The 25710-nt window shown below is 41.6% G+C and overlaps 1 protein-coding gene across 1 annotated transcript; it reads left to right on the top strand.

Moving 5' to 3' along the window:
- The first annotated feature begins 4798 nt into the window (after positions 1-4798).
- On the top strand, positions 4799-25051 carry wnt6b (wingless-type MMTV integration site family, member 6b). Its single transcript, XM_040148815.1, has 4 exons — positions 4799-4878; positions 14433-14653; positions 22651-22952; positions 24162-25051. Exons 1-4 carry the CDS (start codon positions 4799-4801, stop codon positions 24621-24623), a joined length of 1065 nt encoding a protein of 354 aa, XP_040004749.1. The 3' UTR covers positions 24624-25051.
- The last annotated feature ends 659 nt before the right edge of the window (positions 25052-25710 follow it).

Raw genomic sequence — 25710 nt, 5'->3', positions numbered from 1 at the left:
ATTGCTTTCAGCAGTACAGTGCATACAATATACAATATCAAAGTATTAAAACACTGAACCTAATAGTTATTTTGTGGAGGTCAGTGCAGCCCAAGACCGTGGTGGTGGAGTGTGGAGCTGCACACAGACAAGAATCTGAACGATTCACATGATGTATAATATGAATCTACTGTATGTGGGCTGATGGCCATCTGGTTAGGGGCTGTGCAGTGTCTCCTCCCAGCAGGCAACTAAAGCTGTGAGCCAAGACCCCAGGCCCAACACCCTGCCGGACTTTGAAATCAGATCTTTATTGTCCATAAAACCTCAGCCAAGTATGAAGAATCAGCCCTCCCTAACAAAACACACTCATCCAGCAGAGAAGGGGACAAGACAAGAGAGAAATTGGGGGAGAGTGAGACACAGATACAGAAAAGGGGAAAGAAATTGGGGAAGAAAGAGAGGGTAAGGTGGTTGAAACTAAGATGTGGAGAGAGAACAGCCAGTACAAAGCATAGTACAAGGGTAATGTTTATGCTCACAACTTTGCTGCAGTTATTTATAGGTCATTGAGATAACTCAATTTTCATAACTTTCTAATTTTGTTTCAGATGCTCCCAGTTCACATATCAGTGCAGGAACAATGCAGTTGATCTCCACGGAGTTCAGCTTTCTCTGCTAGAACAGAATCACAGTATGTTCTGTTTGCGGCACTGCATGGTATTTATTCACCTTGTTTTATTTCCACCCCTTGAGATGTGCAGCGGAGAGAAACAGGTCACTGGAGATAGAGACAAAAGAAAGAAAATGTATAACAGGTTCAACATAATGGTGTAAGTCAGAGGTAAAATACTAAAAAAAACAAAACATTTACATATAATAAATATAGAGCAGGATGCTGCTTTTAAGTATGTTATTACTTTTCAAGATGGAGACTTTTTGAATACAACACATAGGAAATGTATTTTTGCTGCAGTAAAATATATTCCACTGTTCATTATTTTCCTAAAGCAACAGAACTAAAAGAGGCTGGATGCACCTGGAGGAGATAGCAGATACGGCACATCTCTTCTGAAGAGTTGTTGAAACTAGAAAAACAATAGGGCAGATTCAGAGAGCGCTGATCACAAGATAACCAGAGGCTGAGTTTCCACAGCGGGCCCAAGCTGTCCTTGATGGGTTATGAGAGAAGAGGGAAAAAAATTTTTTGTGTTGATCTGCAACCAGTGCTGCAAAGACAAATCAATGAGCGTCCGTTGACCACATGTACAAAGTAACATATTTGATTTTGATGAAGAGTATGTGGCTCAGCAAACCAGAGGGTTTACACAGAACGAAGCCCGTCTCTGGAAATTGAATTATGTAGTTGTCTGTAGAAAATATGCTGAATCAAATTATCATCGTCTTATTTTTGCAAAGCAACCTGCAAATCCAATATTGCCATAAAGGGGTCTTCTCACTGCTTTGCAGCACTGCCTGCATTCATTAGTCTTATCTATTTTGTCCCACTCACTGACTGAATCATAGTTAACAAGAAACTACCCACAAAGAAAGTGGTCAGTATGCTGATTCACAGATAATTATATACTTATCAATACCTGATGATTCATTAATGAAGTATCTTTCAGTTTGTTGTCTAGTAACTCACCAATATCTACTATACTCAGTCCTCCATTCTGAGCTATTTACGTACAAATCTGTATCATCAGGTCATATGTTCCTCACTTGTTCCTCAGTAACTATTCAAAGTTTTGTGTACTGTATTGTAAACTGTTATGTGGATTTCTGAGTGTAATAAGGGATCACATTAACATTTTGTCCTTGCAAATGGCACTACCTCTATTGCAATAAAGAGATTTCATTTGCCCAAGCACTAATCATAGCAAATACCAGGGTTATGCAAATTTAATGTATATTTATGTATATACAGGGTGTGAAATTAACACCCAGCAACTTACCAAATATGGGGCAAAATGAATTAGTTCAGTGGGGGTTAATGAATCTAATTCTGAGTACAGAGAGCAAAGCCCAGTTACTCCATGTAGGATGAGATACAGCATCATAAACACACGACGGACTCAGCTCATCATCCAGTAGCGACTGTGCGTCCGATTAGCTGACGGGGTAGCCAGACGCCTCATCCTTTCTCCAGTTTAAAGAGGAATTAGCAACTGTAGAGGGTCCGGAAGTGCTATCATCAGTGTCTTGTTAGATCACAGCCACACCAGTGTGGATGAGTTGATGTGTGAAAGGTTTTCATTTATACCAGCATTTCCTATAACCCGCCATCCACACCGAAATGGTCGAATAGACTGAATTGCGATTGATGACCAGACAAGCTGTACAAATGAGCTCAGACTCCCTCAATGATCCGTATCAAATCTGTTTTCTTATTTGCATCTTTCAGCTGATGTTGCCAGATGAATGCATACGTTTGAGGATTTCTGCATCACAGTAAGACCCTCAATCATTGTGATTAAACAGAAAGAGACAGATATAATATGAATTGCCAGCACCTGTATTGTGTCATCTGCAAGCACAAAATAAAACTATTACAGAGGAGGCTGAAGATGTCAGAAAGTTGACTTCATAACATTGCTGCTAAGCAGACACAATTTGGCCGCTAAACACTTTTGAAAAACTTCAGGTTTTGGGGGACGGGTGTGGATAGGAGGTCAAAACTGGGACAAAAGATACATTTTCAAATGTATCATCTGCATTAGGTTTGAATAGCATAGCGTAGCGTGAATAGTGTGGCCTGATTCGAATCTCGTTCCAGTGAATTCCAGTGGATTCACGTGCTTGTGCAGAGCTCTGATGTCTGAGACTTGATATATGACTCACAAACAGCTTCATATTCGCATGCTAGTTTGTCAAGAAATCAAACTTAGATGTGAATATGCTTACTTCTTGCATTATGAAAAACGAAAACGTGTCTACCTTTAATTCACATGTAGAAAGGTAATTTTAGATAGCACAGGATTGCACCTTTCCAGCTGACTTTTCATGTCAATTCACATTTTTATCTGTATTACCACACTGTGACACTTCAACCAAATATGATGAATTACCTCGAGCAAGCTTCGAGTTTGTGCAAGTTATTGTTCATGCTGAAGGGAAATGGACGGAGATCATGTTTGATAGAAAGCTGGGGAAAATGCATCATAAGCTCTAAAATACTATGGTGCCCTTTGAACAGCTGTAATGTAAAGTATACATGATTTAAATGGACCAAATCAAGCAAAAACTCTAGTGTGTTTTCAATGGATTTGTTTCAAGTGGTTTCAACCTTTTCATAAGGCATTGAGACGCAAAAATATTTAAATGGATGAAAAGTTTGGATAAATAAATGAAACCTGCCACTATGTACCAGACTTTGCTGAGGTAGACTATGGGCAAAAATTACACTCTAGATGTTCCACTTTGAGTAAAATGTGACTTTGTTCTCTTCAAAGCTTTGTGTCAAACCTCAGGAGTCGAAACTTCTTCTTAGTCAGCCTGAAATTAAGGGGTTAGAATCAGAGCTGGCTTGAGTGAAGGCATGTTGCCGGTGAGCGTTAAAGTCACGGTTATGGTTTGTGCATTAGTAAATCGAAGTGAGGCCTTCATGAAAGACAGTGGTACTTGACTGGGTGAGTTCGCCTCGTGTTACACTTTTGATTGATTGCATCACCGCAGTGGAACGAAGTCGGGTGTCAGAGCTTTTATGGGTGACTACAGTACAGTGGTGTTGAATTTCAATGGATATGCCCTTGGCCAGGCAGGTGATAATACTACCCAGTCCCAAAACAACGCGCGCGCGCAAGCACACGCACACACACACACACGCACACACACACACACACACACACACACACACACACACACACACACACACACACACACACACACACTGTATTTAGTAATACAGAACGTTAGTAGTTTCTCTTGAGGGCTGCCGTGAAACCTTGGCTACTTTTGGGCACAAACAAACATAAACACACATTATGGCGGCGTCTCCGTGTGTGTGTTTACCCGCTTTCTGCTCTGGGCCAGGTCCTCCTAGAACTAATTGCAGTTTCTTTCTCTCCCCGTCTCTGAGTGACAGCGAGGGTTTCGCTGCGCCCCGGAGCGACGTCACACCGAGGTGGAGGAAGAGGAGCGCGTTTTTCCTCCCTTTTATCACCCGAAGAAAACACGCCGACAGACTGTGGCACGCAGACGCCTCTACCTGCAGCCGGTGCGCACCGTAAAAGGGGCTTCGCCGGAGTTCACCGGCGCGTCGGTTTCGGAGCGCGGAGGGAGCGAGCGACATCCAGCAGCACCAGAAAGACCAAGGTTTCTTTCATTTGTTTGGGAGGGGAAGCGGGGCTCCTCTTTTTCGCCTCTAACACCGTTTCACCGTTTAAAAAGAAAAAAAAGAAAAAGAGTGGCGACTCTCCCAGCTGCTCCGTGCGCTGCTTCGCACTCTGCAGAGGACCGCGGCGCCCTGTCACTTCTCTGTCCTCCGCGGGCCGCGGTGGAAGCATGTGATGTGCTGCGACGGACGGAGCCGAACGACGATGAAGAGGTTCGCCGCACCTTTGGAAGCGGACGCCCCTCCAGTATCCTCTTGACCAACTTTGTTGCGCGTTAAGATGCGCCCGGCAGAAGAGGAGTGGGATGATGAACCTCTTGCGCTCTCGTTGACAGACAGTTTCCAGTGAGATTTCGAGTCCTGAGTCCTACCGCCGGAAAACACGGACCCTCTATGTATTTCGGAAACCGTCCCGCTCGTTGGCTGAGCTGAGTCCGTTTAAACTTTGCTGGGGAGTCTCCTTGAGGATTTGCAGCTTTCACCATGACGGTTCGTCTATCGCGGATCCAACTCGCCGTGTTCTTCATTTTGCTCTGTCCGGTCAATATCATCGGGCTCTGGTGGTAAGTGTTCTGTATTTACCACGTGTTTTGTGTTTCTCCGTCTCCCTGTCAACCTGGGATTTAAATGATCTCTCCCAACTTAGCTTCTTCCGACTTCTGCGAACAAACACGGGGCGTCATCGCCTTTTCTATATTTACCCCCGGCACCGATCACTCTGCATCTGCTTACCGGCTTTTCACCTAAATACTCGCGCTGCTTCGGATTCTTCCCGGGCCGTGCCGAGAGTGCGGCCAGAACACCAGTACGGTAACCGAAGGAAGGCTGCAGTATAGGTTTGTGAAAGAAGAGCTGGGACGATACAGAGAATCCTTAAAAACGGACCGAACAATCAGACAAATCAGTGATGACACACACACAAGGGCCTGTTGCTTATATGTGGAAAAAAAAAAAAAAAAATATATATATATATATATATATATATTTTTTTAAATGTATTTACAAGAAATTCAAACAATTTTTTGAATTACATTATTCTTTTTATGTTTTTTATAATATTAAATTTAATAATGCTAAAACTTTTAAATGCTCCATTTATTTAGGATTGATTCATGATTGAGTGGCAACGAAATCCCCGAAAAACTGCCTGGACCCAAGAACGCCACTGAAAAAATTCCCCCACGAGTCCCAGTGTGTCTTAACTAGACTGGGTAATGTGGGCTCCCGGTTTTTGACGACGTGCCCCTAAGCTGCATCTTTTTGAGGGGGCAAGGTGTTGGGAGAATAACGGCCTGAAGTAGGACAGAGGAGAGAGAGAGAGAGAGAGACAGAGAAACAGCGAGGCGAGAGAGCTGTCTGCTGCTCATCGCCTGCAGTAATACAGAGGGGAGAGAGGAGAGGGAGATTGGTGGAGGTGGTGTTGATGGTGTGTGTGTGTGTGTGTGTGTGTGTAGGGGGGGTTCAGAGTCAGGAATGTCAGGTGGCCCTCTAGGCGCAGTGGATATGTCATCATAAAACAATCCATATAGGCTCAGCTCCGCAAGGTGTGTGACAGTCAGACAGACAGACAGACAGACAGACAGTCCCTGCAGATCTGCTGATAACATCTGGGTCTCTGTCTGTCTTTGTGAAGTTTTGTTGTCTTGTGTGCGGTGTGTCATTAGACAAAATCCAATGTTTCTGTCCTCATCTCTCTCTCTCTGACTCACAGTCACACACACACTTCTGCAAAGTAGCAGTGTTTGAATGTGAAGCTTTGTTTTTTTTTTTTTTGTTTTTTTTTTTTCCCAGCGAATCCTCCCACTGTCCATTCACAGCCCAGTCAAGGTCAATGTGTGATGTAGTGTCACAGAGGCTGTGTAAGTCTACTGTATGTCCTTGTATGACTGGTAGATGGACTGGCAGCTGTAGAGGATGTGTCTCCACATCTGTGAGGGAGAGGGACAGAAAGCCTGGCTGCTCGGCCGAGTCTCAGCTGGTTAAACCTCGGTTCGATCAGGTCTTTACAGAGTCCTCATCATGCCTCGATTTGCATATTTTTCTGGATATGTTGTCAGTCAACTGAACAAGTGTGAAACAGTGTTCTGATCTTGGCTCAAAAATGCTACCTGTTGATCAGGCAAACAGAAACTCCAATGAGGCAACACTGATCGAATTGCAATTTTGTAATCACAAAGTTGCTGACTAAATCAATATAAATACTGGTTAATGACAATGAGTGTACTGTGCGACTGCATGTTTCGACATTCAAAACGAGAGATCACTGATTGGGTTCGTTGCCCTCTTAACTTTACTGCTGCACAATCCCCAGACTGTGTCTGTTATGTCACCACTTTCCAAAACGTGTTTTTCCTGTCCACACAAAAATGCGAGGCTGTTGTTTTCAGATTTATCCACTGTGGAGAGCGTTTCCGAGAAGCTCCAGTATGTGGTTTGAAAAATAATAGGAATAGTGCAGTTGACGGGGCCAAAATGGAGAGAAAAAGAAGTGATTTCAAGGTGTCCTAGTTTGGACACACTAAATCAGATTAACCAGAGGGTGCTGATCTGTCGCTGAGCTGTGCTTTGACCCAGCTGTGTGGGGAAAGGGGGGAAAACAATGTCCCTAAAGGAATCAGTCATTTATTACACTACCTTCAAACACTTGGTTTACTTGGGCTAAATCTGGTCAAATCCTGTCATGTCAGAGACCTTAAACCAATTCAAATGATAATTTAGGAGTATGTATGATATGTTCCTTTATGGAATATTTTCAGCATTTGTTTTTATATTCGCCTAAGCACAGTTCCTAATCTGTGGTATGTTCAAATGCAAGAGGGAAAAGAACAACTAACTTGGAATAAAATACAAGTGATAAATGTTTGCCGCGCTCTCAGACTCAAACAAAGCCCGGCCTAAATAACTCGTTTGCCCATTTCTGTAGTGTTTATGTCACCGTTCTATTGGCAGCACACTCTGCAGGACTCAGGACATTTATTTTAAATAAAGCCGCAGTGGATAAAGAGAATCAGCACTACAAAATCACCCACTTCCTTTTTATCCCCATTGACATACGTTGTCATCTTCTTTCACTCACTCACTTGTTTAGCTGGCTCGCTTACACACTCGCTCACACAGACACGCGAGTGCACGTATTGACGCACAGACTCACACACACGCTCTCATACACGCACAGTGCGCGACTGTGGTGCAGCTAGGGTGAAGCCACACCTGTGGGCTGCTCCCCAGCCTTACAGGACAATGATGCTCTCTGTTGAAAGCCGCTGGACATACCATCTACATCTTTCTCAGCCTCATGCTCGCTCTTCTCGGATGTCTCTATCTCTGTCTGTCTTTGGTCATACTTGTCTTTTGAAGGAAAATACCTATCATGTAGATAGGTTGTCGCTGAAGGAAGAGAGAGAGAGAGCTGCAGTGAGAGGCAGAAAGTGGGAGAGATGAAATGCTGGGAGATAGCTGCTCCTTTCAGAGCCTCTGCTGATTAGAGCGCTCTAATCATTTGGCCTGAGAGCAGAGAGCACAGCTCGGAGGCTCTGAGGAGTGAGGAATGCCTTTGCTCTCTTATACTGGTTTTGACTCCAGAGCTTAGCAGGGCCAACTTTGCTCTGTGTGTTTGAGTGTGTGTGTGTGTGTGTGTGTGTGTGTGTGTGTGTGTGTGTGTGTGTGTGTGTGTGTGTGTGTGTGTGTGTCTGTGTCTGTGTCTGTCTGTCTGTCTATCATAGCCCCAGTTTGGCAGACAGCCCGCCTGGAGCGTGCCACAGGCCCACAGGTGCGCACACACTGGGTCTGTGTGTGTGTGTGTGTGTGTGTGTGTGTGTGTTGAAGTTCTGTCCTTTGTGTTTATGTTTATGTCAGTACAAATACATCTTGAACCAGTGGATCCTGGTTAATGTGTTTAACATGCACTCAGAAATATAAAAATGCAGTCATTCAGTCTTAGAGTTATGGGCACATACATGTACATACACACACCTTGTCACACACACACACACACACACACACACACACACACACACACACACACACACACACACACACACACACACACACACACACACACACACACACACACACACACACACACACACACACACACACACACACACACACACACACACACACAAACTTTATAGTTAGAACCACCATCATCACCAGAAGAGAGTTTCATTGTAACAGATCTTATCTTGTCCACTCCACTCCTAGTCTGAAAAGCTAGATGTCTAATCAGGACCAGGGAGATGGGTACAGATAAAGATTAAATGACGATGTGGGTTTGGCATCAGGTACAGAACTGAATTAAACATGTTTATGTGTGTATGTGGGCATGTGTGTGTCTCTAATTGTATGCAAGCATGTATTTTTGTAGACATTCACGCTACAATATATTCCAGTGCCAGAAATATATACAGGGCAGAGAACAAAAATAGTCCAAGAAATGTTGAAATGTCTCTATAAGTGGAGGCAGAGTTGGCACAAAGTGTAACACTGCAAGCTAACGTAGCTTTAACATTAACTTGCAGTGTTATGGGTCTCGATGCCTTGCAGATTTCTGCGTAAAGTAGAAGTTGTTGTTTTCCTGTTCTTTCTTATTGTTCATGTAAAAATCCAAAACTTTTATCACTGTTTTCTGACCTGTTCCCATTTATCGTATTGCCTTCAACGGTGGCCAAACAACATTTCCCAACCAGTAACAGGACAAATTTTGTCATTCTAGTCGTAGCTGTGATTAGATTTAGCGGAAGTTACTTTGGTATAACTTCAAAGTTCCATCGGTAACCTTTTTTTGTCCATGGCGTAACTCCCAGAACATAAAATATTTTGCTAATATTGGTGGCCACTGACATTTTGTTGTAAAAATGACAGCAAAAAGGCAGTAGCAGCTAGCTCTCTGTTTTAGTAGTTAACATACCACAACCTGGCAGAGGTGCTTGCTAATGTTATTTGTTAATTTCAGTTATAAAACAAATTCTTATTAGAAAATTGATAGTATAGTGGCCCCTCTTTGCTTGCTATAAATTACAGTAACACAGCTCCTCCGGGTTAAATTTACCGATTCTCTACTTAGTTCCACGCATGGTGCAGGCTACTCTTCTCCATATTACATGTCTAGTGCTGAGCTCCACAAACTACAGAGTACATCCATGCACCTTTGAAACCCCTCCTCGTCATCTGAATATATGTGTTCTTTGACAATTTTTCTTTCTTGGCCGTCAGTGCTGTTGGGTGTGTCAATGTTTTCACAAGGGATGTTTTTCTTACGTGAAATCGGTTTAGTAGTGTTGGTTTCCTGTTGGTTACACTTTATTGCTACTGTTTAAAATGGGTGCAATAAAAATGATGTTTGCTGAAACTGCAACAGATTTCATCTTTCTCAACCCCTTGTTTTATACAACAAAATCAACATGACATGACAAGTCCCAGAGTTGCAGGGTCAGGAAAACAGAAAATCGTTGATGGCACTCTGACCTTAAATTTGTTCCCATCATTCTTCAAAATTAGTTTGGGACTGCAGACATATTGTACATTATTTTTGATTTTCATCACCATTTCTTTATCATCCTGCTTGTCTCTTTGTATCTCATTATGTTTCCTCCTTATCTCATATTTAACCCCCCACCATTTTTTTCTGTCTCTCCATAGCTGTCCTTTTTCTTTTTCCCCCTCACTCTGGCGTCTCAGACTAGCGCTTGTCGTGACTGTCTTCATCTCCAGCATACTTGAGGGATTAAGGAGGGATGAAATTCACTCATTCGTGGGTGGAGTGAAAAAAAAGAAGGGCCCCGTACAGTACAGCACTTTATCTATGGTGCCGTGAGATCCTTTATGAAACCTGAGGTCGCTCTTAGCACCAATGTTTAATCTCTTTCCGACCCACCTCTGGGCCCATGAAAAACACAGAATAAGGCGTCTATTTCTAATATCTTCATTGAAACCTGAAACCTGTATCAACTATTTTTTTTACCCAATTTTCAGCTGCAGTACCTTGTGAAAAACATTCTATCCAAGCCTTTTTTGAAACAAATGTAACAACATATCACTAATAAGACCTTATTCACATTTTTCAAGCAATACAAGCTACCACAAAAGGTTTAATTCTGGATAGTACCAGCTGTTAACCTGTTGCAGGTGGTGACAGCATTGGTAGTCTGGCTATCAGCGTTTTTATTTGGATATTTTTGTTACTTTGTCATGTTTTATCTCTCACTGTATGAATCGCTGTCTCTGTTTTGGGACTTTATCAGTATGAAGAACCTTTCATCCGAGACAGTGTTTCCTTAAAGCCCCTGATAATATCAAAGACTGCACATCCTTGTTGGCGTGTCGCATTATCTGTTATCTGTTCAGGAGCTGTAGCATAAATGACAGACTGAGGAACAGTGGAACTTTGCATGAGAAGGATCTGATTACTGTCTGACTTTGAAGTTCCCTCTCACAAGTGTATGCAAGCTTTTATCTGTGTGCAGGTCTGCACTGCAGCAAATGCACCTGCTTGGATAAATGTGCATGTGTGTGTTAACTGTATACGCAAAATTGTGTGTGCATGAATGTGCAAGTATGAACGCTATGCATCCCATTATAATTATTTGACTTATAAGACGGCAACATTAACCTGTATATGATGCAGTAGAGTCAGTACACTCATTTCAGTAGTTTTACCTTCATTGAAGTGGCAGAACACGACAGAGCAGGAGACAAACAAGACATGTCCAACAGGATTTGAGCTCAGACCAACAGTTGTATACAGTTTACAGTTTTTCTTGACGTCACAAGACAAGTCACATGTTACAGGAGATCTGTGTCCAAGTCTGCTCGGTAAAAAAGAAGAAAAAAATTAGACAACATTGCATGTAAGATGCATGAATGACATATTCTGATGTCTTCAGTAATGTTCAGTGGGAACCACTGCAGACACATAAAGTCCCTTAAGCCACCCTAGCTCCGGCCAGTTTACAAATGTCATTTCGTGACATTACAAATAGTTTTTTCAAACACTTCTTTATTTCCCTGCGTGTCTTCGTTCCGGCAACATGCGCTTTTTGGAGTCTATGAAAGGTATTCCCCTATCTTACGTCCTCGCAGGGATGCACACTTTAAAGCTTCACTCTCCAAACAAGGGAAAGAATGCTGGGCACCTACAGTCATCCCATTATCCAATTAATGCGCCCCATTTTTGGGTATATCTCCAGTGATGTGCTTTTCCACCTGAGTTCACCTCACTTTCAGATTCATTCCCACATTCCCATTCTCCTCATTGCGTCCTAGTTCTAAACTTCTATTTAAGACAGTCCAACGCAGATTATCATAACGGCTTTCAACTAACATTAAGTGATGGTTCAGACAGAGAGTGTGAGCTGAGGTGCAGAGCAAGATGACGCTCTGCTCGCCTTTTTGACTGTGGCTGTTTTCAGCAAATTAAAAATAAATGAGACAGAGCAAAAGAACAGCGGAAACCCCAAAGTAACACAAAAAAACAATTACTAAATGCAATTTAAAAAGAGATCCAGCACAACAACTTAAGGATGTATTAGCGTGTTTTTGTAAAGTGCAACAGAATGTGGTGAGTTAATGCCCAGGGAGAAAAATCAGAAGCTAAGCACCACAGTTCATTACAAAGTGCCTAAATATACAAAAACTGCTGTTTTACAATTATCGTTACATCTGCTGTTCCATCAGATGCAATCTTTCTGTATCTCTTTCACCAGTCCACTTTGCAGTATTTTCTTTTGTGCTAAAAGAGATTATAAGGAAAGTTTCCTCACTCTGTCGACGCCGTCTATCTGTCTCTTTCTCTCACTTCTAGAATCTCTTTCTCTCTCTGACAGCGACACGGGACTCAGAACAAAACTCAGTCCAGCACATTGACTAGTTTTACAACTCTACACCTCCCATTATAAAAACCAGGCTGGCTTTTGTGAACTGCTGACTGAGCTGGCTTCTCAGAGCTGTCCCTGGCACACGCACATACACATGCACAAGCATGCTCATGGACACACACACACACACACACACACACACACACACACACGTAGGCACAAATAAGCTCATTTTCTTTCTCACATCCATAAAAAAATTGAACATACTACATAGAAATACACTCACATACATCACTTTTACTCTCTCACAAACACACTTCCTGATGGCTGTGGGTAGATAATAAGCGGTTGTTGAGAGGGAGTGTGTGTTGCTAAGTATTGTACATGTACCTGCTAATTAACATGTACAGACTGTCTGTATGATTTAATTTTCTGTGGGACTACCACACACATGCATACTTAAAGAAAAGACACACACACCCACACTTACACACACATTGTAAACACAGAACACCGTTACTGAAAATACAGCATTGTTTCCATAGCGATATTGTCAAGACACTCTCAATAATCATAGAAGGAATGCAACAGTGGGTGTCCCTGGAGTGTGGATACAGATGTGTGTGTGTGTCTCTGTAGACAGTGCATGCCTGCTCTGATACATGCATTTGTACTTGTATGCTTATGTGTGAGTAGATTTATTATTCTTTACTATAATTTGCAAGTTTACACATTATACACCAGATATCATGGCTGATAAAGAGGGATTAGGTACTTTAACTTCAGAAAAGTTGAGTTAGAATGGATTTCACAACTGTAAATCTTTGCTGGCAGCCATTGTCATATACTGTATGTAAGTCCTGGTGGGTAACAGTATTTGTTTGCCTCTGGATCTTAATTTCCATGCTTTTATTTGCTAAGAGACTGAGGCAAGATTTTAGTCTGTCATATAGATAGCATTATTAGAATATAAACAGATTGGTTTTCACAAACGCAGAGAGTGAGTGTGTGAGGATGAATGCGCATACCTGTGTGTGTGCAAATGTCTTGCTCGGTATCAGAGCGGCAGGAGAGGGGATGGGCAAGGGTGTTTGTGCTGCCTCTTAAAACAAACTCTCGAAGCAGATGAATGATATCAGGTGGTGCGATTAACAGGCACAAGGCTGAATGAAAACCTAGGAAGTAGTCTTTTGCTCTCTCTCTCTCTCACTTTTTCTCTCGCTCTCTGTGTCATGACTCCTATTTCATGGGAAAACTTAAAGTAATGGATCAGTTATAGACCAAAGGACCCTGACTCTGAGCAGATGTGATGGAGTGAAGGGAGTAAATGAAAGGGGGCTGTGAGAAGAGGAGTTGAACGCGCACAACGTTAATAGCAAAGAGGGGATGAGTGGCGGATAGCTCAGGCAAGAAGCGGGGGAAAAGAATGGAAATAAAGTCATCTTACAAAGCCACTGTTGTGCCACTGAAGTGGCCACAAAAGCTGTCATTGCTTCAAAGTGGTACAGTTGACCCCCTCTGTCCCATTAAGAGTTAGAATAAACAATTTATCTTTATTATACACACTCATCCGTCAAAGCTATTAGGAGGTCCACAATCTATATTCATCAAATACAAGATATGTGTATTTACATTTTAATGTTTTAAATATTTGACTACATGAGCCATGCTTTATTTATCTTGCTACACATTTAAATATTGATTTTTTTCATCTTTTCCCTAATATGTACCCTTTTCATTTAGATGGTTTTAACCAGAGAAGTTCATAAGGAGGGCTGATTTGAGGAGAATGTAGGGTTTAAGCTACAAAAATCTCCACAGAAGCCGTATCATCTGGAAATCTAGAAAGTCTGCCTTCTGGGTTACCAAAATCAACTTAGCATTAAGCTCAACTGTAAAAGGCATGTCTGTTAAGAGACTTCCAACTATGTGACTTCCAACTTCGTGAGGACCACACACTTCTTCCAAGTGCAGTCCAAAAGCAAAATACGGACTGTGAATGTGATGTCAGAGGATGCCTCTGGGAAACTGTGCTCTCTTATCTCCCACGTGCCTATTCGAGAAGCACATTGTCGCCACGGCTGAGATGCGGTGGGCAGAGTTGGCAGGCTTAGCGGCCACAGAAAGAAAAAAACAACTTAGTTTGCATGCCACATCGTTTAACAACCTGAGCCACATCGTTTACTGTGTGATTGAGTTAACAGGTGTTCCTCGACAAAAAGGGCATGGTTAACTCTCCATTGTTGTCATGTCACTCTGAGATTGCTCCCTTCTCTTCTCTAACGTTGTTTGAAATTTTGTAGGGCGGTGGGCAGTCCGCTGGTGATGGACCCCAACAGTATCTGCAGGAAGGCGAAGCGTCTGGCAGGGAAGCAGGCAGAGCTGTGCCAGACTCAGCCAGAGATTGTCAGTGAGGTGGCCAAAGGAGCCAGGCTGGGCGTCAGGGAGTGCCAGTACCAGTTCAGGTACCGCCGGTGGAACTGCACCAGCCACAACAAGTACTTTGGCAAAATACTGCAGCAAGGTGAGTAAGGGAGGAATGGATGTGTGAAAGTTTTGCAACCTTTGTGTCTTTCTTTTTCCTGTCAGTCCTTTACCCCGAATCTATCTGCTTTGGTGTGCCATTTTATACCCAACGAAGCAACAGTTCAACATTCTGGAAAATGCAAGCATTCTTTGCTTGCAGAAAATTAGACAATAATATCGATACCACTCACTCATCTGTCCATTCAATATGAAGCTGGAGCCAGCACACTGGCGAAACAACCAGTCTGGTTCTGTCTGAAAGTTAACAAGATCCACTTACCAGCACCTCTAACGCTCGTTTATATCTAATTTGTTTAATCTGTAGAAAAATAGAAGAAAAAAACATGATAATTTGTGGTGTTACAAGGGTTTATGTGTGGGAATATTTCTTGCACAGGTGCAGTGACTTCCTGGTATCACTGCAATATAGATATGTATACGGGATATTATGTGTTATCTCCTGGCACTGTAGCCATATATTAGACAGACAGAGTGGTATCGACCTTGTCATTTAGCTCACAGCTTAAAACATATAAGCAAATATACCGAAATGTGTAACTATTCCTTTAACACAGGCAGAAACGTATTCTTTTTTACACAGGTATGAGCTGAAGTGTTTGCTTCGAACAAATTCCATTACACTAGTCATAGCAGTTGTTTGGATTTGGTCAGGCATTACGTGAAAACACATGCATGTGACTCTCAGTTTTTGGATTTGTAACTAGTGATCTTGGCGTACGCTGCTGGTGGAAGAGAAATAATTTCCCATAGTTGTCTTTGCTCTGTCCACGAGGCGTTCCAAAAGCTTTTCATAGCATTTTGAGTACTTGCATAAAAAAACTCATTAAAAACATTGTTGTGTCCCATTTTTCAAATGTGAGTGCCTTAGTATGAACCCATGACCTCATGACCGCAGCCGGCGGCCTTACGTCAACTTGAGGTCAGATCCCTGTCTGATGGCAGCACAACAGACAAGGGCAGCTGTTGTATTTCAGACCAGACGTATTCACACTTGACTGACTCTCCTCTTCATCAGATTGGGCACGCTTGAAATGATCAGCCTTTCCCCTAAGCATCTCTCTTAGGATCTCTTGACATCTTCCTCCAACTCTTTGAAGTCTGTAATATAACTGATGTTGGGTCAGTGCTGGGTCTTTTGCAATTACTGTGTTGGTTTGTCTCTCGTATGATTAGATGCATAGAGAGCTGCTTGTCTCTTCTTTGACTGGTAAAACAGAGGACCTTTATCTGTATGTTCAGTTAAAAAAAACAGGCAATAACTAATATTAATATACAACAAAAAATGTGTCAGACATGTTATTAAACCCACTTTGGGAGTCATTGCTGGAAGATGGGTACTTTGAAGTTTTGTGGTCTCCTGTCATGAATGTCATAAGGAAATGGCACATGACTTTTTGATTTAATACATTTGCCACGCTGAAACATAACAGTAAAGACTGAATTGTAATTTTCAATCGACAGGATTTTTGCAACTTTCCCATTCTAGAAAATTTGTGACTAATGTTTGGCCAAACAGTAAGTATACATTAAAATTCCAAGTTCCCTTAAGTAAGTAAAATACTCTTTAAAAAATGTTTGAGCATTACATAAACTTTTCACAGTTTCTTGCACTGGAAAGAAAAAGATGACAGTCAGAATACAAATGTGTTTATATATATGACTTTTTCAAACATATCGGTATGGAGCTGTAGCGCAGCTAACTTTAACATTTAAGTGTAAGGTGGTAATCTTATTGTTTTCTGCCGAGACAAATCCAAAAATTTTGAAATTTCCTTTGATTGCCCGTCCCTGAAATCAAAATAGAAGACCTGAGTCAGAACCTTGCATTTCTACAGTCATTGTGTAACCTTAGGGGAAGTATGTAATCATACGTATTCTTTGAAATTTTATAAAACTGACAAGGGTGTATGCATAGGTATGAGGAAAACTGTAACTTCAATTTCTTCATTTCCTCATTTCTTCTTTCCTATTGTAGTAAGGAAGCTCATATCTGTCTGAATTACCATACATTTTTATGCCAAGAAAACAAAGATAGGATTCCGATATTTTCATTTGAGTTCTATGTAATTGATTTTTTGTTGTTGTTGTAATCGCTTACTAAGCTAATGGATATGATGCCTCTCCAGACTGGAGTGTTCTAATGTGGAAATTCTTTGAAAGCTTCCTCTCTCCAAACTACATAAGGTACATTTGCATTCAGCCAATATCCTGAACCATACAGTTCAATAATGGCATACCACATTAGAGGAAACTGCCATCTACGTGAGCTTAATTTGGCCTCACACCATCAGAATACTTGACATTATTTGTCAGTAACTCATGTATCCGGAACTGACATGGTTAAAAAGCATGTTGTTTTGTCACTTATCTCATTTGAATTTGTGACACTAGCAGTGTTGCCAGTATCTCTGACAGTGAAAGAAAGAAAGGAGAAAGATGAATGAAGACAGAAAGACAGATTGAGAAAAAGAGAAAGAGGAAGAGAGAGGGAAAGGGGGCAAGAATCTACCAGTAGAAGACAGACTAACAATTAATCATAAATTCCTGCCTGTCTATGAGGGAGGCCAAAGTGCTCCTCTGTTTTGAAGTCTTTGTCCTCAATTATCTGGATCTGGTTTTAATGGCTGTTTATCATGAACTAGTAACAGTAAATGTCAAAATAAAAGTGCCTTTGTATTTAATGCACTCTCTTGCTAAGTGGTTTATTTAACCTCAATGACCTCTGTTTAGAGTTTTATGTGATAATAGACTCTTTCAAATTTTTCTGACGACAAGTTTTTCTTTGTGGAAAAATGAGACAGTCCTGATTTGAACGGGTGCAGTCTGAATAACTTTCAGTCCATTCATGATTGATGAGCACTTTCTGCTTTTTCTTCTGCTTCATTTTCGATACCACGATTCTTTTTTTTCCAAATTTAACTTAACTCCTCAAAAAAAGTCATCCAAATAAAAAATAGAAAAAAAAAAGTTTTATTTTTGCAGAAAGCATTTTCAGACAAAGGATATTTCATTATGTGGTTATGATAGTTATACCCAAGGGTGTTTGGGTCAGGAGCACAACCAACGTGGCTGAACCAGGTTTTTTCTGTCTCCACTTTACAAAAATATCTCCAGGCTATCTTCACCCATTAGTCAAACACAGACCTTGCTGCACTTGTGTTGTGTCGTGTGTTTGTTAGCTAACCTTCCTCAGAGATGGGATTCTCTCTGTTGTGTGGGTGCTGTATGTCAACATGTGTGTCTGACTAAGAAACAGACTGTGTACTGTAGCTTTTCAGTGAGTAAGAAGATAAATTGAGGTTTTTCTGTGCTGGTAACAGTACAGCTAACATGCCTATGTGTGTGTGTGTGTGTGTGTGTGTGTGTGTGTGTGTGTGTGTGTGTGTGTGTGTGTGTGTGTGTGTGTGTGTGTGTGTGTGTGTGCGCGTGTTTGTATAATAGGGGTTTTAGGTGATTTCACAACATAATTGAAACACTGCCATTTAACATGTTTATTGCGAAAAGTGTGAATGAATGAACATGTTGACACAAGGAAAACAACTTATTTTGCATCACAATCAAAAAGTTTTCTCCTCTGGACATTAACCTTTCGCATACAGTCAGCTCCAAAACAAGGTCCAATTTTCTGGTATGTTGCCATTAAGTGGTAGTTATTATCCTCTTTTCCTTGATCTCCCCTGTGTCAAAATAACATACAGACCCTGGAGCAGTCATGCCTGGTAGTGCAAGCCAGCCAGCATACAGTGATGCTGGTAATCCCATTAGGGACGCCGCGGCTTTTCTTTGAAAGTCATGCTAGATGGTGTGTATGAACGTGTGTGTGGGACACTGTAGAATAAACAAGGATTCTTGCTCTGGGCTGTGCAATGGTTGAACATTAATTAAATCACTCATCAATCATGTCAAAAAATTCAGAATTGTCTCATCAATGATCTTCACAGGTACACACACACAGACATGTAAACACAAGTTTACACCTTTGCACACTTTGTATCTTCTTGTGGCCTAGCGGTATTTGTTTGGCAGACAGTGCGAAGCAGTGAGTCCCCCTGACCTGATAATGAAAACATCCCTTAAGGTTTTGACGTATTTGATTTTGTGCCACAAACCTGGCAAGTAGATTGAGAGCGGCATACATGAAATGCTGATTGGGTCTAAATAAATAAGATAATAAATGTCAGGCGGTTGTGTTTTGGCATCAGTGAGAGAAGGTGCTGCTGTGGGTTGGTTTCCACACCTGCACATCGCTTTGTTTATGGCCCAGGTTGTTACAGTCCCCGTGAAACCTACCCAAACCTATAATTCTATAAATCTTTTTTCAAAAAAAGGAGGTGTCATTAGAAAGGGGCCTGAGCACCTTTCTGTGTGAATGTTCTCTCTGTGTCTGTTAAGGTTTCATTAAGGTTCTACAGTTTCCGCCCACAGTCCAAACACATGCAGGTAACGTTAACTAGCGACTTAGTAGGTGTGAATGCAAATGATTGTATGCTACAGTCTTCTGATAGACTGGCGCCCTCTCTGTGGTGTACCCCACCTCTTTCCAGCATGAGCTAGACTAGACTCCATTCTCCATGGCCCTGGATATGATAAGACAGATAGCATAATATATAATCGATGGATTTGAATCCTTCCAAATATTGTAGTCTTCCAGTTTCTAGATAACTGGTATTTCCATACACCTGAGATTTTATTAGGTCCCCCCCTGTCCCCTAACTCAGCCACTTAAATGACTTTCTAGCAGACTAGATGCTGCAGGATGCATTGCAGCCTTCCGCAGCTCACAGTGCGGCCTCTGATCCGTGTGTATTTGAACAAAGCACTGGACGTGATGATATGTCGCTGCAGGTGTCACTAAATCCACCAAAACAGATGATCCACAGAATTACCACTTGAGTCTATGAGAAAACATGGTATATTCTTTATACTCTGCTTAGACAGATAGATAGATAGATAGATAGATAGATAGATAGATAAAAAATGGATAGATAGATACTTTTTTTTTCTCTGTGGGAAAATTGGTTTGCAGTATAATCACAAGGCATTTCATCACAACATCACAGAGCCACTATCACAGAGTCACCAATGGCATACTCATAAATCCTCATACGCGTACACATACCCATCCGGAGTCAGCAACAGACATACCAAGAGACACACTCACACACATGATTTAACGTACCAGACCTCCCTTGTATCATGGCCTAAAAGTCAGAGTATTAAAAGAATATGTGCTAATTCTTGTAGAAGGGCCTTCTGGAATTAGAAGCAGACTAAGACAGGCCCAGACATCCGCTGTGGCAGAGAATTTGTTTGGAATTCATGTCTCCGAGGAAAATATGAAACAGGGTGCCTCAAATCATCAGATTTGTGATAGCTTTTTTTACACATAACAATATTCTTCTCTCTGTATTATCTCTCTCTCTCTTTTACCCCTCTGCTCTGTTGTTTTTATTTCCTCTTTGTGTCTGCTGTTTCTCTTCTCTCTTTGTCAAGTCACTGACACCTTTTTGAACCCTTTTTTTTTTTGCAATCTGGAAAAAATAAAACAAAAAATTCAGTGGTAAATAGGACAAATGAAAAAAAATAAAACATATATCAAAGTGACATTTGCCTCATGCAGATTTCCTGCACTAAATGCAGTGTTCCACCAGTGCATCTGAGGACATCTGGAAAGGCTCCCAACTTGTTTGGATACAGCTTGTGTTACTATCACCATATTTTTCTAATAATGAGTTATGTGCTGATGTTTTTTTTTTTCACACGTGTCTCTAGGTAAAAACACTGATGTTTTGAAAATGACACATCTTGATTTGAGTATTTTGCTGCTCCTGAAATTCTTAGCCCTTTTCTGCTGAGCAGCAGGGACAGTGAGGTGTGGTCCATCTGAGCTGTAACAAGGGCATGCAGAACACACACACACTCACACACACACACACACACACACACACACACACACACACACACACACACACACACACACACATTGTAGAAATGCTCTACATGTACCACCATTCACACATACTGTTTAACGTGGCATCAGCCAGACCCGAACATAACATAATCCATGAGTTACAAAACATTAGACAAACTGACTATTTGTTAAATGTCATACGTGCTTAAAATCTGTAAAAACAGTCCCATTCACACACAAACGCATTGACACACATGCACACAAACTTACACAAATTTCCCTGCATTGGAGACATCTCTGGGTGTTGGGGTGTACAGCTGGTATTGATATCACGGCATGCTGGGGTGTGCAGGTTTCGTCGCACGCCATCCATTCTGTGTGTGTGTTACCATTCCTAATGAATCCCATTCACTGAATCATGCGATATGGAGTTGGCAGTGTTGATGGTGGTGACTGCACGCTCACAGCCTTCCAGCTCTTAGAAATAAAGTCCTCTGCTTAGTCTCCACGTACACATACGATGGCTGAATAAGTGGCTATTTTTCTTCTCGTTCTCTCTAAAATATCTCTTTTATGTCTTTATATCTTCCTGCTGAAGACATGAATCTTTAAACATGTCACATAGAGTAAAATACACGTCTCTATTTTTAAAAGGCTTAGTAATTTCCTAGAAAAGCTGGGCACTGTTGTTTTTAGCAAGCGTTACTCAAACAGGACTAAATTGAGCATTTGTTTGGGACTATTTTCAGCAGTGGATTAATAGACATTTAAAGCTGTAGGGAGTATTTATAGTGTCAGGACAGTGTATGAAAGATTGACTCAAAATAATGTACAGTGCCCATGTTCATCTCAATGAGGGAACACATCACCCAATGCAATGGAGGGGTTCAACTATGTGTCTTGAATAGTTTCTGAACAAAAATCGAGCTCTGTGGCACAGAGGAATAAGATATTGAAGGCTTTGGATACCGAATAAGTTCCTACGTAAAGTTAAATTTAATGCCAGTAACTAAACACAGAGGTTTAAAAAGATTTGACAGCCCCGGAAGGTTTTAGATTTGTCCGAGATCAACTGTATTAAAAGATTCCCCATCAAATAAAGATTTTGGAAACAGTCAGGTTTTCACAACCAGTGTTTTATCCTACTGGGACTAATTTAAATGTAGCTGTCAATAGTATACACAATTACTGTATGTTAAGAAAGAGGAAAAGAGGAAAAATATTTAGGAGCATTTTCAGCCCACTAGGTCTCTCAGATTCTTTCATGGCTTCTCTTTCCTTGTCGAGCGACTGGCCATAGCTGCAATAACTGAGAATAAAGATGTGTTGAGCCAAGGGTGAGAATAATGCTGAAGCCACTGTCGAGGAAAGATGATCAATTTGCAGTTGTGGTTGGACATGCCTTTGGCCAGGAGTGTTAAGCTCTCCGCCCGAAATAAACAGCAGCTGCGGTGTGTATGAGTGTGCGACTGCGTGTATGTGTGTGCATGAGAGAGAGAGAGAAATAGCCACCCTCTCAGCACTACAAATCCAGTGACGCTTGAGATTGTAGTAATGGACTAGGACTGAACCAAAGGTGCTTTTATCCTGTTCCATGTTGCTGAGATATTGACTGACTGGATGTAGGGACAGATGCCTGGATGAATGGATGATGTAGCTTAACTAGCTTCTTGCACTCGTAGACCTCGTTCTTTTTCCTAGTTGTTATCCTGCGACTGATTGTGGAGGACATGGGGATGATCAAATACAAAGACCTGAAAAAAACAACAGATGTCTGAATGTGATGTGATGTAACGTGTAGGTATGATAAATGTCATGTGAATGACATGTACTGTCACTGTGTTGAACTTATTATAGGAGTGAATTGAAGTGAATTTTGGCACAGGCCTGTTTAAATTTAGATTATGAATGATTCCTTTAAAGACAAAGATTTCTCTTGGTGTCATTAGATAGCAGAATCACTTAAATAACTCTTCTTCTACCTTTTGGTGACTTTGTTTGCAAGCCAAACTTCAGTAAGCTCAAGCTTCAGTAACCTCTTTCGCTTGTCTCTTTCACTATAGATATTCGGGAGACAGCATTTGTTTATGCCATCACAGCAGCCGGGGTGACCCACGCTGTAACCCAGGCCTGCAGTATGGGAGACCTCCTGCAGTGTGGCTGTGAGGCCACCAGGAACCGAGCACCTCCAAGGCCGTCTTCGTCCTCCTCTGGTGATGGAGTTAAGTGGGAGTGGGGAGGCTGTGGAGATGATGTGGAGTTTGGTTATGAAAAGTCACAACAGTTTATGGATGCCAAGAGGAGAAGAGGCAAAAGCGACATCAGGACACTCATTGACCTGCACAACAATGAGGCTGGGCGGCTGGTAAGAGATAGTTTCAGAATCAATGCCCGAGTATGTCTGTGCAGTTTCTTACATTTACATTTTGAATGGGTAGAGTTGAGAATAAATTGACCGCAACATTAATGCACTTCATAAAAAAAAAAAATACTGCTACTGCCACTACTACTGTGCTTATCACAGGTTTCACTAAACTCTGAATTTTTAGCAGCAACTATGTTGCCTGTCCTGTGGAATATTCTTCATTCCACTAACATACAAAAGAGAAAGACATCACTCCTAGCCATATTTGTTTAGTGCCCTAAGCTCATATTCTGACAAGAATCAGGTTTCTGAAACACAAAAACAAGAACGTGCCACACATTTTGTTTTCAAGCCTCCGAGGCAGGTACCTTCTAACATTCTAACATTCCCACAGCCCTTGTACGAGTTTAAAGTTCCTCTTTGTTGCTCGTATGAACGCCGAATGAATTATGGCCACGACAATTCAACACTCTACCAAGAGAACAGGGATAAAGTGGCAACTTTTCAGATGAGTTAATTAAGTTAATATATAGTGTAGCTCAAAAAATCTCCAAGATCACATTTTTTTTTAGCCGTCAGTGTTTTGTTACACCCACCAACAGTGTTACAAAGTTCCCTTTAGTTGGGGTCAAAGCCAGGTAAAGAGGAAGAGAGGAGAGGAGGACTTGGGATATGGTCCATGCATGCATGTGTACTTGTATACACATTTTGCAAGTATGTCTGTGTGTGTCTGCACAGGCAGGTGTGTGTGTGCGGGTATGTGATGGGTTAATTATGTGCAGTATAAGTGAATGATCTGTTGTCAAGGCTTGTTAGATGTAGGAAGGCCAGAGGCAAAATGGAGGGAGGGGGGGGGGCTATGGAGCTAAATTCCTTCTGAATAGCGTCTGCTTTTATCTTACCTATCTATCAGTGTTTGTTGAGTGTGTGCATGTACGTGTGTGCATGCGTGATCTGGTGGCTTTGTGTCTGATATATCATGAAAACACAATGATAAATTACTTTAGAGAACTTGTCATTTGTCAAAAGCGGTTCTGCTTCACTTCAGGGTACAAATTTTAAAGTTTCTTTGCCCCTTTTTTTCTGTTTGATCAACTTTCTCTTTCTCCATTTTTTTTCACCTGTTTGCCCTCCTCCTTCACCTCCCTCCTCTCCCCCACCACACAAAAACCCTGAACGCACACTACCCTCCACACTCTCCCCTCCCAGGCAGTGAAGCTCTACATGCGGACAGAGTGCAAATGCCACGGACTATCGGGCTCGTGCACCTTGCGCACGTGCTGGAAAAAGATGCCTCATTTCCGTGAGGTAGGCGACCGTCTGCTGGAGCGCTTCAACGGCGCTTCCAAGGTGATGGGCGGCAACGACGGAAAGACCCTGATCCCTGTCGGCCAGAACATAAAGCCACCAGACAAGCAGGATCTGATCTACTCAGACGAGTCGCCCGATTTCTGCCTTGCAAATCGGAAAACAGGTTCACTGGGGACACGGGGCCGCATGTGCAACAGCACAGCCATGGACATCAGCGGCTGTGATCTGCTGTGCTGCGAGCGTGGCTACCGGGAGGAAACAGTGGTGTTTGAGGAGAACTGTCTGTGTCGTTTCCACTGGTGTTGTGTGGTCCAGTGCAAGAAGTGCTTGGTCCGAAAAGAGCTTAGTCTCTGTGACTGACAAACTGATGAACTGAGGTTGAGAGTAGTCAATATGGCATGGTTAATTATAATTACTTCTGTTACTTTTTGAGGGGTTTGCTTTAGATTGGCTAGTGTGAAAGAAGGAAAGGGTTTGGACTTTCTTGGTGATCCTTTTGATCCCGTTTTTGCACCAGCTACAATCAGACAATGCCCCCAGAGTTTCATTTCAAATCGTGTTTGACTTCCAGGAACACATGAGGTGCTGGCCAAAGGTTCGTAAGTTGCAGAAAGTAAATACAACCACATGGAACTAATTGAAAGAGGGACTACAAGAAGTAAAATAAAGATTTTTTTCTTTTCTCTACTACCTATTTTTCATTTCTTGTTTATGAAAAAGGACCAAAGAATGTGAAAATTTGTGTTTTCCATCTAATTGAAAGAGGAGCACCTATTCTTGGTGGACCTAGAAATGACCAGCTAACAAAGTTTGTAGTGTCTCCTCCTTCCATTACCAGTTCAACAACAGAGCTTGGTGTGGATCTAAACCAAAGAGTTTTAGGCATCAGCATGCATTGATGCACCTGATTTAATTATGCATTTTCCGTGACTTTATGAACTGGCCACCGTGAAAATTATGAAACCTTTTAAGTCTCTGAAGATTTTTTTCTGGTAAAATCTGGTATCAAATATTCTTCAGGGACTTCTTTCTATCTGCAGTATGCTGTAGCATTGCTGAAAAATGATGGATCATAAAATCCTGATTGTGTTACCCAACAGTGTAGTTGTATCTTTAATTCTTGAGCACTAACAATCAGAGTATCTTTAAAATATCCCATCCCCAAATCATGCAAACTGCTGATATTATATAAGCAGTCCCTCAGTTGCAATAACTGTGGCCTAAATTGAGCCTAACCTTGTCATGGAACAGGCACACCAAAAGGATGCTGGTACAAAAGGATGCTGGTCTTGAATTTTTTTCTGCTACTGCATCAAAAATTTAAAAAAAAGGGAAATGGTATCACATTTTCATTTACGAAGAATATTGTCAACACCATGTTTTGCAGGTGTGGACTTGGCCCGCCAGCAAAGACTGTTATTTATATAAAGATATAATGACAAGACTA

This window comes from Xiphias gladius, chromosome 16 (genome assembly GCF_016859285.1).
Source record: "Xiphias gladius isolate SHS-SW01 ecotype Sanya breed wild chromosome 16, ASM1685928v1, whole genome shotgun sequence".
Lineage (NCBI taxonomy): Eukaryota > Metazoa > Chordata > Actinopteri > Istiophoriformes > Xiphiidae > Xiphias > Xiphias gladius.
The sequence above is the reverse complement of the archived record's forward strand: the minus strand, read 5'-3'. Positions and strand labels throughout refer to the sequence as shown.

Bases quoted from the DNA above. Each gene is read 5' to 3' on its own strand.
- wnt6b (XM_040148815.1), top strand. From the start codon at position 4,799: ATGACGGTTCGTCTATCGCGGATCCAACTCGCCGTGTTCTTCATTTTG. The intron at 14,654-22,650 runs GTGAGTAAGGGA...CTTTCACTATAG, and splicing joins TGGCAAAATACTGCAGCAAG to ATATTCGGGAGACAGCATTT. The intron at 22,953-24,161 runs GTAAGAGATAGT...CTCCCCTCCCAG, and splicing joins ACAATGAGGCTGGGCGGCTG to GCAGTGAAGCTCTACATGCG.